The sequence below is a fragment of the Saccopteryx leptura genome, chromosome 3 (assembly GCF_036850995.1).
Source record: "Saccopteryx leptura isolate mSacLep1 chromosome 3, mSacLep1_pri_phased_curated, whole genome shotgun sequence".
In the NCBI taxonomy this organism is placed as follows: domain Eukaryota; kingdom Metazoa; phylum Chordata; class Mammalia; order Chiroptera; family Emballonuridae; genus Saccopteryx; species Saccopteryx leptura.
The window spans coordinates 112,304,432-112,316,854 of NC_089505.1; the positions used below are offsets into that span (position 1 = coordinate 112,304,432).

The following is a 12,423-nucleotide window of genomic DNA, read 5'->3' on the forward strand; positions in this document are numbered from 1 at the left end:
TCTTTGAACGTTTTATGTTGTCATTTTTCCACTTAATTAAAAACAAATGATTTTTAAAATCTGGTAGCTACAGATGTTTTCCTCTATGACTCCCACTTTGCAGATGACAAAATCAGGGGTCAGAGAAAGTGATCTGCCATCTCATTCAAATTGCGAGCTAGGCGCAGCGCAGGGATTCGAACCACTGTTTTCCCTGCTTCTGAGAGTACAGGAACGGCCCGGTGAGCAGAAAGTTTTATAAACTGAGCAGGAAAAACTTTCCCGGAAGGCAGCTTAAACAGAAACTCCAGCGCCGCTGGCCCCGCCCAACTTCGAAGCCCCGCCCAGACCCTGAGACAGGGAGGATAGGTTTCCATGGTGACGGTAAACAAGATCTTGCCTAAGGTCAGCTGCTGAGCTACTCGCGGTCGCCATGATTCCCCCCGCAGACTCTCTGCTGAAGTATGACACCCCGGTGCTGGTGAGCCGGAACACGGAGAAACGGAGCCCCAAAGTAAGGATGGTTCTCAGGGGGCGGGGGATCATGGAAGCTCCGATAGGTAAAGACAGATGCAATCCGGAGTCTCAAGGGATGGAGGCTGAATTAACTGGAAGTAAAAAAAATTAGGATGGGGAAAGGAGAGTGGGAGAGCGGTGCCAGAAGTCCAGATGTTGGACGACTCCTGAGGGCGGATTTAGGATGGAGAAGGAAGTCAGAGGGAGATCAATGGGGCTTACCATTTTTCACAGTAGTTGGGTCTAAGAATAGATCTGGTAGGGAAAGCAGAGTCTGAGCACCCAAGCCTGAAACATCGGTTCAGGGATATACAAGCATGGGATTGGGATGGGACCAGAGACTCTTCATGGCCTCTTTTAGCTCTGAGACATAACTTCTGCTGAGAAGACAGATGTGGAAAATGAGCTGGGAATAGGGGAGGAGTGAGCAGGAGATTTTGAGCACGGGTCAGGATGTGTGAAGCTTAGTGTCTGAATCACCTCCTGCCCTAATTTGTCCCTTCATCTCAGGCTCGACCATTGAAAGTCAGCCTCCAGCAACCTGGACCCTCAGGTCCAGTCCCACCGCCACCAAAGACCAAGATCCCCTCAACTTCCTGTGTCACAGATCCTACAAAGCAGGCAGAGGAAATCTTGAATGCCATACTGCCCCCAAGGTAAAACAAAACAAACAAACAAACAAATACAAATGGGAGCAGTGGCTAGAACAGGGGTCCCCAAACTACGGCCCGCGGGCCACATGTGGCCCCCTGAGGCCATTTATCCGGCCCCCGCTGCACTTCCGGAAGGGGCACCTCTTTCATTGGTGGTCAATGAAAGGAGCACATTGACCATTTCATTAGTCAAAAGCAGGCCCATAGTTCCCATTGAAATACTGATCAGTTTCTTGATTTAAATTTACTTGTTTTTTATTTTAAATATTGTATTTGTTCCCATTTTGTTTTTTTACTTTAAAATAGATATGTGCAGTGTGCATAGGGATTTGTTCATAGTTTTTTTATAGTCCGGCCCTCCAACGGTCTGAGGGACAGTGAACTGGCCCCCTGTGTAAAAAGTTTGGGGACCCCTGGGCTAGAAAAGGTCCAGACTTTTGCATCCCAGAACTTGGGAATTTGGAAGAAGGCATGCTGTCTGTTCCTGGCTGGGATTTCCTTCCAGGGTCTCAGAGCTTGTGGAGCTTGCAGATGGCTTGATCCTGGGAAGGTGAATCTTCCTTTTTTTCTATCTGCCCTCATTTCCAGAGTGCTCAAATACCATCTATAATGCTGATGGCTCCCAAAGGTGTATTTCGAGCCCTGTCCTCTCCCCTAAACTCCAGACACATATATTCTACTTCCTCATTACGCCATGAAGATGCTAATAGACATCTCGAACTCAACACATCCAAACTAACAATTTTTTCCTTCCCTGAACCTGCTCATCCACAGTCTTCTCTTTTTACTAGGGGCTCAGGCCACCTCTCATCCCTTTTGGTCTTTCACATCACAAGTTTTATCCTTCATCAGTTTCTTTAGGTATCACCTTCAAATTATAACCCAAATATGATCACTTTTCACCACCTCTGCTTCCATCATCTTGTTTCTAGTCACCTATACTACTCCAGTGACCTCCCATCTGAAAACCTGGCTTCCACTCTTTACCCTTACAATTTATTCTCCACACAGTCCCAAAACTATAAGTCAGATCATGCCAGGCTTCTGCCAGAAACTCTGATGGCATCCCATCTTATTCAGACTAAAATCCAAAGTCCTCACAGTGACTTGGAAGACCTGGCATGATCTGACCCTGATATACCCATGAACTTATCTGCTATTATTCTCTTTCTTGTTCACCGTGCTAATGCCACAGGGGCCTCTGCTTGCTGTTTCTGAAATGCTTCACTCTTCCTCAACTCCTGTTCTTACTGCCAAGGATATTCTTCCTCTGATATCTGCCTGGTTCCCTTCCTTTCTTTTTTGTTTTCATTTTTTTATTTTTTTGTTTTCTTCTTTTCTCTTTCACTATATCTCTCATTTGACCATAATTTACAAACAAATTATTTTATTCTTTTTTTTTTTTCCTTTTTGTATTTTTCTGAAGCTGGAAATGGTGAGGCAGTCAGACAGACTCCCACATGCGCCCGACCGGGATCCACCCAGCATGCCCACCAGGGGGTGATGCTTTGCCCATCCGGGGCGTCGCTCTGTTGCAACCAGAGCCATTCTAGCACCTGGGGCAGAGGCCAAAGAGCCATCCTCAGCGCCTGGGCCAGCTTTGCTCCAATGGAGCCTTGGCTACGGGAGGGGAAGAGAGAGACAGAGAGGAAGGAGAGGGAGAGGGGTGGAGAAGCAGATGGGCACTTCTCCTGTGTGCCCTGGCCGGGAATCAAACCCAGGACTCCCGCATGCCAGGCTGACGCTCTACCACTGAGCCAACCGGCCAGGGCAACCCTTTCTTTCTTCACTCACGTCTTGCTCAAATGCCATTTGCTTGAGGAGGCCTTCCTTGAGAATCCTTATAAAAGTGCACCTTTTGCCTGACCAGACGGTGGCGCAGAGGATAGAGCATTGGACTGGGATGCCGAGGACCCAGGTTCAAGACCCCGAGGTCGCCAGCTTGAGCGCGGGCTCATTTGGTTTGAGCACAGCTCACCAGCTTGGACCCAAGGTTGCTGGCTTAAGCAAGGGTCACTCGGTCTGCTGAAGGCCCATGGTCAAGGCACATATGAGAAAGCAATCAATGAACAACTAAGGTGTCGCAATGCACAACAAGAAACTAATGACTGATGCTTCTCATCTCTTCGTTCCTGTCTGTCCCTGTCTATCCCTCTCTCTGACTCTCTCTCTGTCTCTGTAAAAATAAATAAATAAATAAATAATAAAAGTGCGCCTTTTCCCTTCATGATCCCCTCACCTTGCTTCTTTCTTCTTCTTCTTTTTTTTTTTACTTGAAATACAACTTTATTCTGATTCTAAACAAAAGGAATGGGAATGACATTAACAAACAAGGTTTGACCACGGAATGTTGTGATGCTACTGCAGCAGTCTTATGGTTGAAACTCAACTCAATAAGGAAACAACTGTGCTCCAAACAACTAAATATGTAGGTCAGGGGTCCCCAAACTACGGCCCGCGGGCCACATGCGGCCCCCTGAGTCCATTTATCCGGCCCCCACCACACTTCCAGAAGGGGCACCTCTTTCATTGGTGGTCAGTGAGAGGAGCACAGGATGCATCCTGTGCTCCTGGAGTACTGTATATGGCGGCACCACAAAGCACGGCGTTGCTCACGTACAGTACTACTGGTGACGCGGGACGTATGCGTCACAGCTCCGGAAGCACGTCATATCACTTGTTACGGCTAGCAGTGACAAATATGCAACCGACATTGACCATCTCATTAGCCAAAAGCAGGCCCATAGTTCCCATTGAAATACTAGTCAGTTTGTCGATTTAAATTTACTTGTTCTTTATTTTAAATATTGTATTTGTTTCCGTTTTGTTTTTTTACTTTAAAATAAGATATGTGCAGTGTGCATAGGGATTTGTTCATAGTTTTTTTATAGTCTGGCCCTCCAACGGTCTGAGGAACAGTGAACTGGCTCCCTGTGTAAAAAGTTTGGGGACCCCTGATGTAGGTCCAGAAAACAAAGGTATTTTTTTTGTGTATTTTTCTGAAGCTGGAAACGGGGAGAGACAGTCAGACAGACTCCCGCATGCGCGGGATCCACCCAGCACGCCCACCAGGGGCGAAGCTCTGCCCACCAGGGGGCGATGCTCTGCCACGACCAGAGCCACTCTAGCGCCTGGGGCAGAGGCCAAGGAGCCATCCCCAGCGCCTGGGCCATCTTTGCTCCAATGGAGCCTTGGCTGCGGGAGGGGAAGAGAGAGACAGAGAGGAAGGGGGAGGTGGAGAAGCAAATGGGCGCTTCTCCTATGTGCCCTGGCCGGGAATCGAACCCCGGTCCCCCGCATGCCAGGCCGACGCTCTACCGCTGAGCCAACCGGCCAGGGCAACAAAGGTATTTTTTAACTGCCACATTCACTCTGAAGCCCATTCATCTCTCAGCATCCCAAGATCAAGCACAGGTTCTGCTTAGCTAGATAATAAAGTGGCAAACACGCTGCACCACTGACATCACAGGACAGTTGCCTATAAAACTAGACTTCTGACGCTGGGCTCCAGCTTCCCTGCTCACAGGTCGTCATCCTCGTCCGGGAGAGCGGTGGTTTGAGCAACCTCTAGATCGTGCTCGTACTGCGCTGCCAAGGCTGGGTCCATGACAACCTCTGGAGGGGCGAGGGCAGGCATGGTGACAAACTCCAAGTTAGGGTCTCCGATTAGTTTTCTAGCAAGCCAGAGGAAGGGCTTTTCAAAGTTGTAGTTACTTTTGGCAGAAATGTCATAGTACTGAAGATTCTTCTTTCGGTGGAAAACGATTGATTTGGCCTTAACTTTCCTGTCCTTAAGGTCCACTTTGTTGCCACACAACATGATGGGGATGTTTTCACACACTCGCACCAGATCTCTATGCCAGTTAGGCACATTCTTGTAAGTAACTCTTGAAGTTACATCAAACATTATAATGGCACACTGGGCTTCGATGTAGTGGCCGTCCCTCAGCCCGCCGAACTTCTCCTGGCCCGCCGTGTCCCACACGTTGAACTTGGTGGGCCCTCTGTTGGTGTGGAACACAAGGGGATGGACCTCTATGCCCAGGGTGGTGACATACTTCTCGAACTCCCTGGTCAGGTGGCGTTTCACGAAGGTCATCTTCCCAGTCCCACCGTCACCCACCAAAACGAGTTTGAACTGGACCTGGGGCTCTCCTTGGGCGGCCATGGCGATGTGGCTTCCAGAAGCGTCTCCGGACCCCGTCTCCTTTTTTTTTTTCCCTTCTTTTCCAAGTGAGAGGAGGGGAGGCAGAGAGACAGACTCCCACATGTGCCCCAACCGAGATTCACCTGCCAACCCCCATCTGGGGCCAATGCTCTGCCCATCTGGGGACATGCTCACAACCAAGCCATTTTCAGTGCCTAAGGCAAAGGCTCCATGGAGCCATCCTCAACACCCAGGGCTGATGCGCTCAAACCAATCAAGATAGAGAGAGAGAGACAGCACGCGTGGGGGGGGGGGGAGGGGGGGAGGAGTAGAGAAGCAAATGGTCACCTCTTCTGCGGCCACATTTATCACTGTCTGACATGACTTTTTGACTATTTTTATGTAATTAGTTGACAGCACAGGTTTTTTTTTTTAAGATTTTATTTATTCATTATAGAGGGGAGGGGGGGAGAAGCAGGAAGCATCAACTCCCATATGTGCCTTGACCAGGCAAGCCCAGGGTTTTGAACCGGCAACCTCAGCATTTCCAGGTTGACGCTTTATCCACTGCGCCACCACAGATCAGGCGACAGCACAATTTTTAAGGCTATGATGAAGAGAGACTTCAATTTCCTCTGAGAAGGAAGTCAAAGAAGGAGGGGGTTTGATTTTTCTGTAGATTCCCTCACACCAATGTATGTAAGGGAATGCATTCTACCCCATGGTGATTCTGCCCTTAGGGTCCCTTCTTGTGGTTCTAGAACCTGGCCATGCCTCAGACACAAGGTTTGCTATGAGGTGCTACATGCCTTCAAGAACTTCCCCATCCCCCAATACACACATTTGCCTCTTTTCTTTTGTTTTTGATTCTGGTATGTGTCCTGACTGGGAATCAAACCCGCAACTTTGGCGCATTGGGACAGTGCTCTAGCCAACTGGCCCAGGGCCATTCATTCTTTCCAACTGGCACAAGGTTTATGGTGCCCTGTGTCTCCCAACCCCAAGTCAGTGGGAAGTTCCTACTAGGCCTTCTGTTCATATCAAGCAACAACCATAAACTTGTCCTCAACATTAAGAGGGTAAGATCTGGCCCTGGCTGGTTGGCTCAGTGGTAGAGCATCGGCCTGACGTGCGGGAGTCCCAGGTTCGATTCCCGGCCAGGGCACACAGGAGAAGCGCCCATCTGCTTCTCCACCCCCCCCCTCCTTCCTCTCTGTCTCTCTCTTCCCCTCCCACAGCCAAGGCTCCATTGGAGCAAAGTTGGCCTGGGCACTGAGGATGGCTCCTTGGCCTCTGCCTCAGGTGCTAGAATGGCTCTGGTTGCAACAGAGCGACGCCCCGGATGGGCAGAGCATCGCCCCCTGGTGGGCATGCCGGGTAGATCCCAGTCAGGCGCATGTGGGAGTCTGTCTGACTGCCTCCCCATTTCCAACTTCAGAAAAATACAAAAAAAAAAAAAAAAAAAAGGGTAAGATCTGGAACATGGGTGATGATTTCACAGAGGGCCAGAGTAGAGATTGCCCAGACACATGGTAGATGCCTTGTGAAGATAGCTTAGTGGGTGTGGCTTTGGGGCTGCACACTTCCTAAAGAAGAGGGAGGGGTAGAGGATTCTGGTGGGTCGGTGACACAGTTGCCCCTTGCTCCTGTTCAGGCAGAGATCTCAAAGGGCCATCTCTGCTCTTGTCCTGAGGCCCTTCTCTGGTAATGGGTTTCACTCAGCCTGTCTGTGTCTGTGCCGCAGGGAGTGGGTTGAAGACACGCAGCTATGGATCCAGCAGGTGTCCAGCACCCCCAGCACCAGGATGGACGTGGTGCACCTCCAGGAGCAGCTGGACCTGAAGCTGCAGCAGCGGCAGGCCAGGGAGACTGGCATCTGCCCTGTTCGCAGGGAGCTCTACTCTCAGTGTTTCGGTGAGTGACTTGGGGCTGAGGGGAGGGAACACTGCTCTGCTGCCTCTTTCCCTTCCCCTTCCCCTTCCCCTCCAGCACAGCCCCAAGCGCTGAGTATCCCTGAGCTGAAGCCCCCCCATCCTGGGATCTCTCCACCTACCTGTCTCCCTGGGATCTGCTAATGCACCCTCTTGGCCCTCCCTACTGTGCCTATCCCACCAGTCCACCCACATGCCAGCCAGCCTGACCACCTGGTTCCTCACCTCTTAGCAGATGTTTGGAGTAAATGAGAACTTCCATTTTAAATATTTTTTAAAGGTTTCTTTAATAAGCGTGTGTTAATTTTTTAATCAGAAAAATGAATGTTCTATATTTATATCCACCCAGCATTCGGCCCTTGGTCCAGAAAACATTTCAGCATAATTTGTTTGCTTGCTTTTTAAATTTTTTAAATTAAATTTATTGGGGTGACATTGGTAAATTTGTTAACTGACAGACATGGGGATTTAAGCTTTCCCTCCCCAAGTGCCAGTGTAAAGTAGCTGTCCTCCAGCCCAATGTCACTGGCCCAAGTAGACTTGTAACAAGCAAACGGCCTCTAAATCCTGAGGCAGCTGCAAGAGCTAGCTGGCTCCCTGCGGTCTGAGTGTGATTACACTTTGCCCTTCAGGTCAGTATTTATGGAGGAGGTGGGTGAGCAAGCTCTCCAGACTGTGCTGTTTCCACCCCAAATCAGTCCAGCCAGGGGGGCACATAGGATTTCCCAACTGCTTTAACGCAGCCACAACCTTCAAACTGAAAAGTCAGATTTCTGTGAATATAGTGCCCAGTTCTTGGCTGAGGATGGAAGATGAGGGCCTCATGCTGGAAACAAACCTGGAGCTCCTGTCTCCCTCTGCCCTGGGCTCGCCAGCTACCTATACTCCCAAGTGCCCAGTTTAGAGCAGCGGCTGCATGGCAAGGTGCCTGGGACCACTGAAGGCCCCTCCCTGAGATCTGTCTCCCAAGTGTGAAGGACACACCCTAGTACCCGTCCCAGTAGGAAGTGTGGTTTGCAGTAGACGTGTTGCATTCTCCCCTCCTGCCTGCCTTCTCTGACCTCGCTGTCTGTGTGCATTGGAAGATGAGCTGATTCGTGAGGTCACCATCAACTGTGCGGAGAGGGGACTGCTGCTGCTGCGAGTCCGGGACGAGATCCGCATGACCATCTCTGCCTACCAGACCTTGTATGAGAGCAGCGTGGCGTTTGGCATGAGGAAGGCGCTGCAGGCTGAGCAGGGGAAGTCAGACATGGAGAGGAAAGTGAGTGGGGTTCACACAAGCCTTTGGTCCTCTGTGACTCCTCTGTCTCATTCTAGCCTCCTAGGGTGCTCTCCATCACTTCAGTGAGGACCCTTGGTTCAGTGTAAGGGCCAGCTGTCATGGCAGAGCTGTCTCCTCTCTGACCTTCCACTGGGTGGCAGTACAGACTCTGGCAATGTCTTGGGTTGGACAGCTGTATTCCAGGCCCCTTCCACCCGACTCAGGCTCTCCGTCCATCCGGCAACGTCCCAGAATGACGGGGGGTTTTGTCCTTAGATTTCAGAATTGGAAACGGAAAAGAGAGACTTGGAGAAGCAAGTGAACGAGCAGAAGGCAAAATGTGAGGCCACGGAGAAGCGGGAGAACGAGAGGAGACAGGTGGAGGAGAAGAAGCACAACGAAGAGATTCAGTTCCTAAAGCGCACGAATCAGCAGCTGAAGGTAATCGCGGCACAGGTCGGGGAGGAGGAGGAGAAGGGAAGGGGGTGGAGTCCGCCCACCGCGATCCCGCCCACCGGCGCTCCCAGCCACACAGGCCCGTCCTTCAGCTCCTTTTCCTACAGATGACTTCAAATACTTGTCCACGTGCACTTCCCAGGAGTAAAGGAAGCTGACCTTTTGGAGTGAGGGGCGAGATGAGGGTTCATTACCCAGATTCTCCATCCATCTGCTTCTGGAGGAGGCTGTACTTGCAGCCCTGAACCCCCATGACAGCTCAGCCTGGCTCTCCAATGGAGATTTTGCCACCTTGGAAAAGTTGAAAGTTTCCCACCCTCGGGAGAGGTGGATATGGCAAAAAACTTCATTCCCACGGTGGCCAGCAATCTGGAGCCTTCCTGGAGTGGCCAGAGCTCTTCCGCCAGTTTTCGTGGGAGTGCTCTCCCACTCGTCAGCCCCCTGCCAGGTGCTGCCTTTGGAGCAGGCAGGGAAGGCCCTCTAAGAGGAAAGAACCACTTCAAACCAGGAGCCTTCCCCAGCTGAGGTCAAAGGAACTGGGCTGTAGGTGTGTTCCCTCCAAGCCCTCTTGCAGGCGTTTACTTTTATCCAGCTGAGCCCGTGGGAAGGGAAGGAGGGAGGGGGCTGGGGAAAAGAAGGGCTGGACAGGGCCAGGCCTCTGAAACTCCAAGCTGTCTGGGCCAAAGGTCCTCACAGGTTGGGTTCCAGACCAGCATCTGGCAACTTTTAGGAATACAGACGATTGGGCCCACTCATCTACTGAATCAGAAACCTTGGGGTTGGGGTCCCACAATCTGTTCTCACAAGGTCTCCAGGTGATTTGGATGCTTGCTCAAGTTTGAGGACCACTGCTGTAGATACATGTCCTCTTGACATGTAGTGGCTGTCTCCCATGGCCCTGGCCAGAGGGGCCCTGAATTTTTCTCCTTCTCCTCCTTCGTCTCATAGAAGGCTTACATTCTTGTGATTGGTAGGCTTGTTGGCATTACGAACCAAGAAAGACAGGCATTTGAGATAAAGAGTGGCTTCTACTGACAGCCAGTGCAGGCTGACACAGATTTCCTTGCTGAGTTTAGCATATGTGCTGCCAAAGTGAGCCCTCTTGTTGCTGACTTTAACAAAAACAAAGAAAAGCTAGAAATGTTCACTATCAGATGTGCATCTGTTTACTTAGCAGCCTCTGAAGCTGTCTCTCTTATCTGCCATATTCCTTTATCATATGCCCAAGTTCCTCAGTTCCCCCGATAGTATTTGGCAGCAAGAGCAAAGCAGAATACCTTGGCATCTTTCTAACATTTATAAGCAACCTTGTAATCCCCAGGGTGAAGGACTCTTTAGAAGTGAGTTATTATTATTGGCTCAAAACTGCACTGCAAATAAAGCAGTGTTTGCAGTCCCCAGGATAGACCTACTTAAAAGATCTGTCCACACACCGTGATAATAAATTGTCACTGGCTGTGGGAGGAGCACAGGAAATAACTCTCAAGTGTCTTTGGCTTTACATACAAGATGGACAGCTCCCTGCTCACTGGTAGCAATTTTCTCTAATTGGGTGTCAAGTTGTCTCAGTGGCTGAAAATTTGCTGTTTCCCAAACCTTGTGTCCCAGCACAGAGCTCCAAGGATCCCAAAGTTTAATTTAGCAGACATATTTAGGCCTGAAGTCTGAGCCATGAAAAACCACTATTTCAACAACTTTTATTCAATTTCCTTTCCAATGCTTTATATTATGCACCAAGCCATTATTGTATGGAAACCAGAACAGCTCTGGTTTCTCCTAATGTAGCCAGACTGTACGCCAAGCCAGAAACCAGCTAATCTAGAAAATATGGAGTTGGGAATGAAGAGGGAAAAAAATCTTGGAGTGGCAAGCCTTGGAATTACCCTTCCCAGAGGCTTTTATCACCTCTCAGCTATTTGTTAGGCTGCAAGTTTCAAGTACTAATGGAGTTTGTTTTTGTTTTTCAGGCCCAACTGGAAGGCATTATCGCACCAAAGAAGTGATAATTTCCATCTGGGTCTCACAAGCAAGACTACCCCATCATAAGCCCTTTGTAATAAAAAGCTAGTTTTCTCAATGAACAAGCCATACCCTCCCCTGATCACCACCTACATATTTGTCAGAAGTCACACCATTGGCCCAGTGTCACGGAACACCTAAGCCTGGCAGTCAGGCTCCTGGTTGGACAATGGAAGGTGGTGTAGGTCAGTCTCAGTGTATGGCCAGCCTTGGGGTTTGCCAATTCAAACAGTAAGACTTAGACTCCACCCCTTCCTGTTGGATCCCTCAGGTGAAGCAACTGCCTCCTCATCACGCCATACAAACATGTTATTTCTGGCTTAATGAAGCTGCTTCTGTCCCATTTCTAGTCCACATTTCACCTTATATCTGATTTTGGGCTCCTCTGGCCTCAATCTTTCTCTTTTGTGTGTGTGTGTGTGACAGAGACAGAAGGACAGATAGGGACAGACAGGAAGGGAGATAAGTATCAATTCTTCATTGCGGCACCTCAGTTGCTCACTGATTGCTTTCTCATATGTGCCTTGACGAGGCTAAAGCGGACCGAGTGACCTTTTGCTCAAACCAGATGAGCCCGCAGTCAAGCTGGTGACCTCGGGGTTTTGAACCTGGGTCCTCTGCATCCCAGTCCAATGCTCTATCCAGTGTCATCACCTGGTCAGGCCCAATCTTTCCCTTTTTTGATGTCCTCTCACCATCCCTGCTTCAATAGTTCTAGTAACTCATTTTGGAGTATGGGGTTTGTACTGTATCATCTGATCCCTGCCTGCCAAGTCAGCTGGACCTCTTCCTCCCCTCTCAGGCTGCCTAGGTGAGGAAGCAATGGCAGTCAAACCCATGGCTTTTAAGAAAGCAAATGTTTCCTGGAACGGACCACAAGTCCTGGTGTCCACTGTGAGCTGCCTGCACTGCAGCTCTTCCCCAACACCAATTTGTTCACCTTTTTCTGCAGAAAGTCAAACCCTGGCCGCACAGCCCTCTAACTAGCTATGTTTAATTAACAATGGAAGAGGTGCCCAAACCTTGCATGCAGTCTAACTATTAATGACCAGGCTATGGCCTGCAGGGAACTGCATTTTACTATTCTTCCAAAGTTAAGCCAAAGTTTGGAGGCTCAGGACCCCTCTGGTTTTGTAGACCCAGAAGACTCCATGGGCGACGTCAGTCTTTAATTCAGGACAGGCCAGGGCTAGGGCAGCAGTTGAGAGACTTCACCATTCAAATTTCATTAGTAACATACCTAAGAAGGTACTAGCATTCCCTCTCAGCTGGAATGCTTCTCAAGTGCTCAGGGTTCCCCTTAAGTGTGAAGAGGGGCCCTCTGTAAGCACAGCCTCAACTGGGCACCATCCTGGGTAGGGCTTTGAGGCTAAGGAACTGCAGTGTGATGAGCTGCATTCCACCGGGCCAAGCATGCCCCATTCACTCTATTCTCAATTTTTTTTTTTTTTTTTAAAT

At 49.7% G+C, this 12,423-nt stretch overlaps 2 protein-coding genes across 2 annotated transcripts; one reads left to right on the forward strand and one right to left on the reverse strand.

Annotated features, from left to right (window-relative positions):
• The first annotated feature begins 367 nt into the window (after window positions 1-367).
• Window positions 368-11,387, forward strand: DNALI1 (dynein axonemal light intermediate chain 1). Its single transcript, XM_066375902.1, has 6 exons — window positions 368-493; window positions 1,006-1,151; window positions 7,040-7,209; window positions 8,312-8,490; window positions 8,767-8,931; window positions 10,914-11,387. The coding sequence occupies exons 1-6, from the start codon at window positions 413-415 to the stop codon at window positions 10,947-10,949; spliced, it is 777 nt and encodes a 258-aa protein (XP_066231999.1). The 5' UTR covers window positions 368-412; the 3' UTR covers window positions 10,950-11,387.
• Window positions 4,495-5,348, reverse strand: LOC136397605 (GTP-binding nuclear protein Ran-like). The gene has a single exon (XM_066372118.1). It carries the CDS (start codon window positions 5,314-5,316, stop codon window positions 4,669-4,671), a length of 648 nt encoding a protein of 215 aa, XP_066228215.1. The 5' UTR covers window positions 5,317-5,348; the 3' UTR covers window positions 4,495-4,668.
• Window positions 11,388-12,423: the final 1,036 nt, after the last annotated feature.

Coding starts and splice junctions, on each gene's coding strand:
- LOC136397605 (XM_066372118.1), bottom strand. CDS start 5,316: ATGGCCGCCCAAGGAGAGCCCCAGGTCCAGTTCAAACTCGTTTTGGTG.
- DNALI1 (XM_066375902.1), top strand. CDS start 413: ATGATTCCCCCCGCAGACTCTCTGCTGAAGTATGACACCCCGGTGCTG. Junction 1,152..7,039: donor AATGCCATACTGCCCCCAAG/GTAAAACAAAAC, acceptor TCTGTGCCGCAG/GGAGTGGGTTGAAGACACGC. Junction 8,491..8,766: donor AGTCAGACATGGAGAGGAAA/GTGAGTGGGGTT, acceptor TTTTGTCCTTAG/ATTTCAGAATTGGAAACGGA.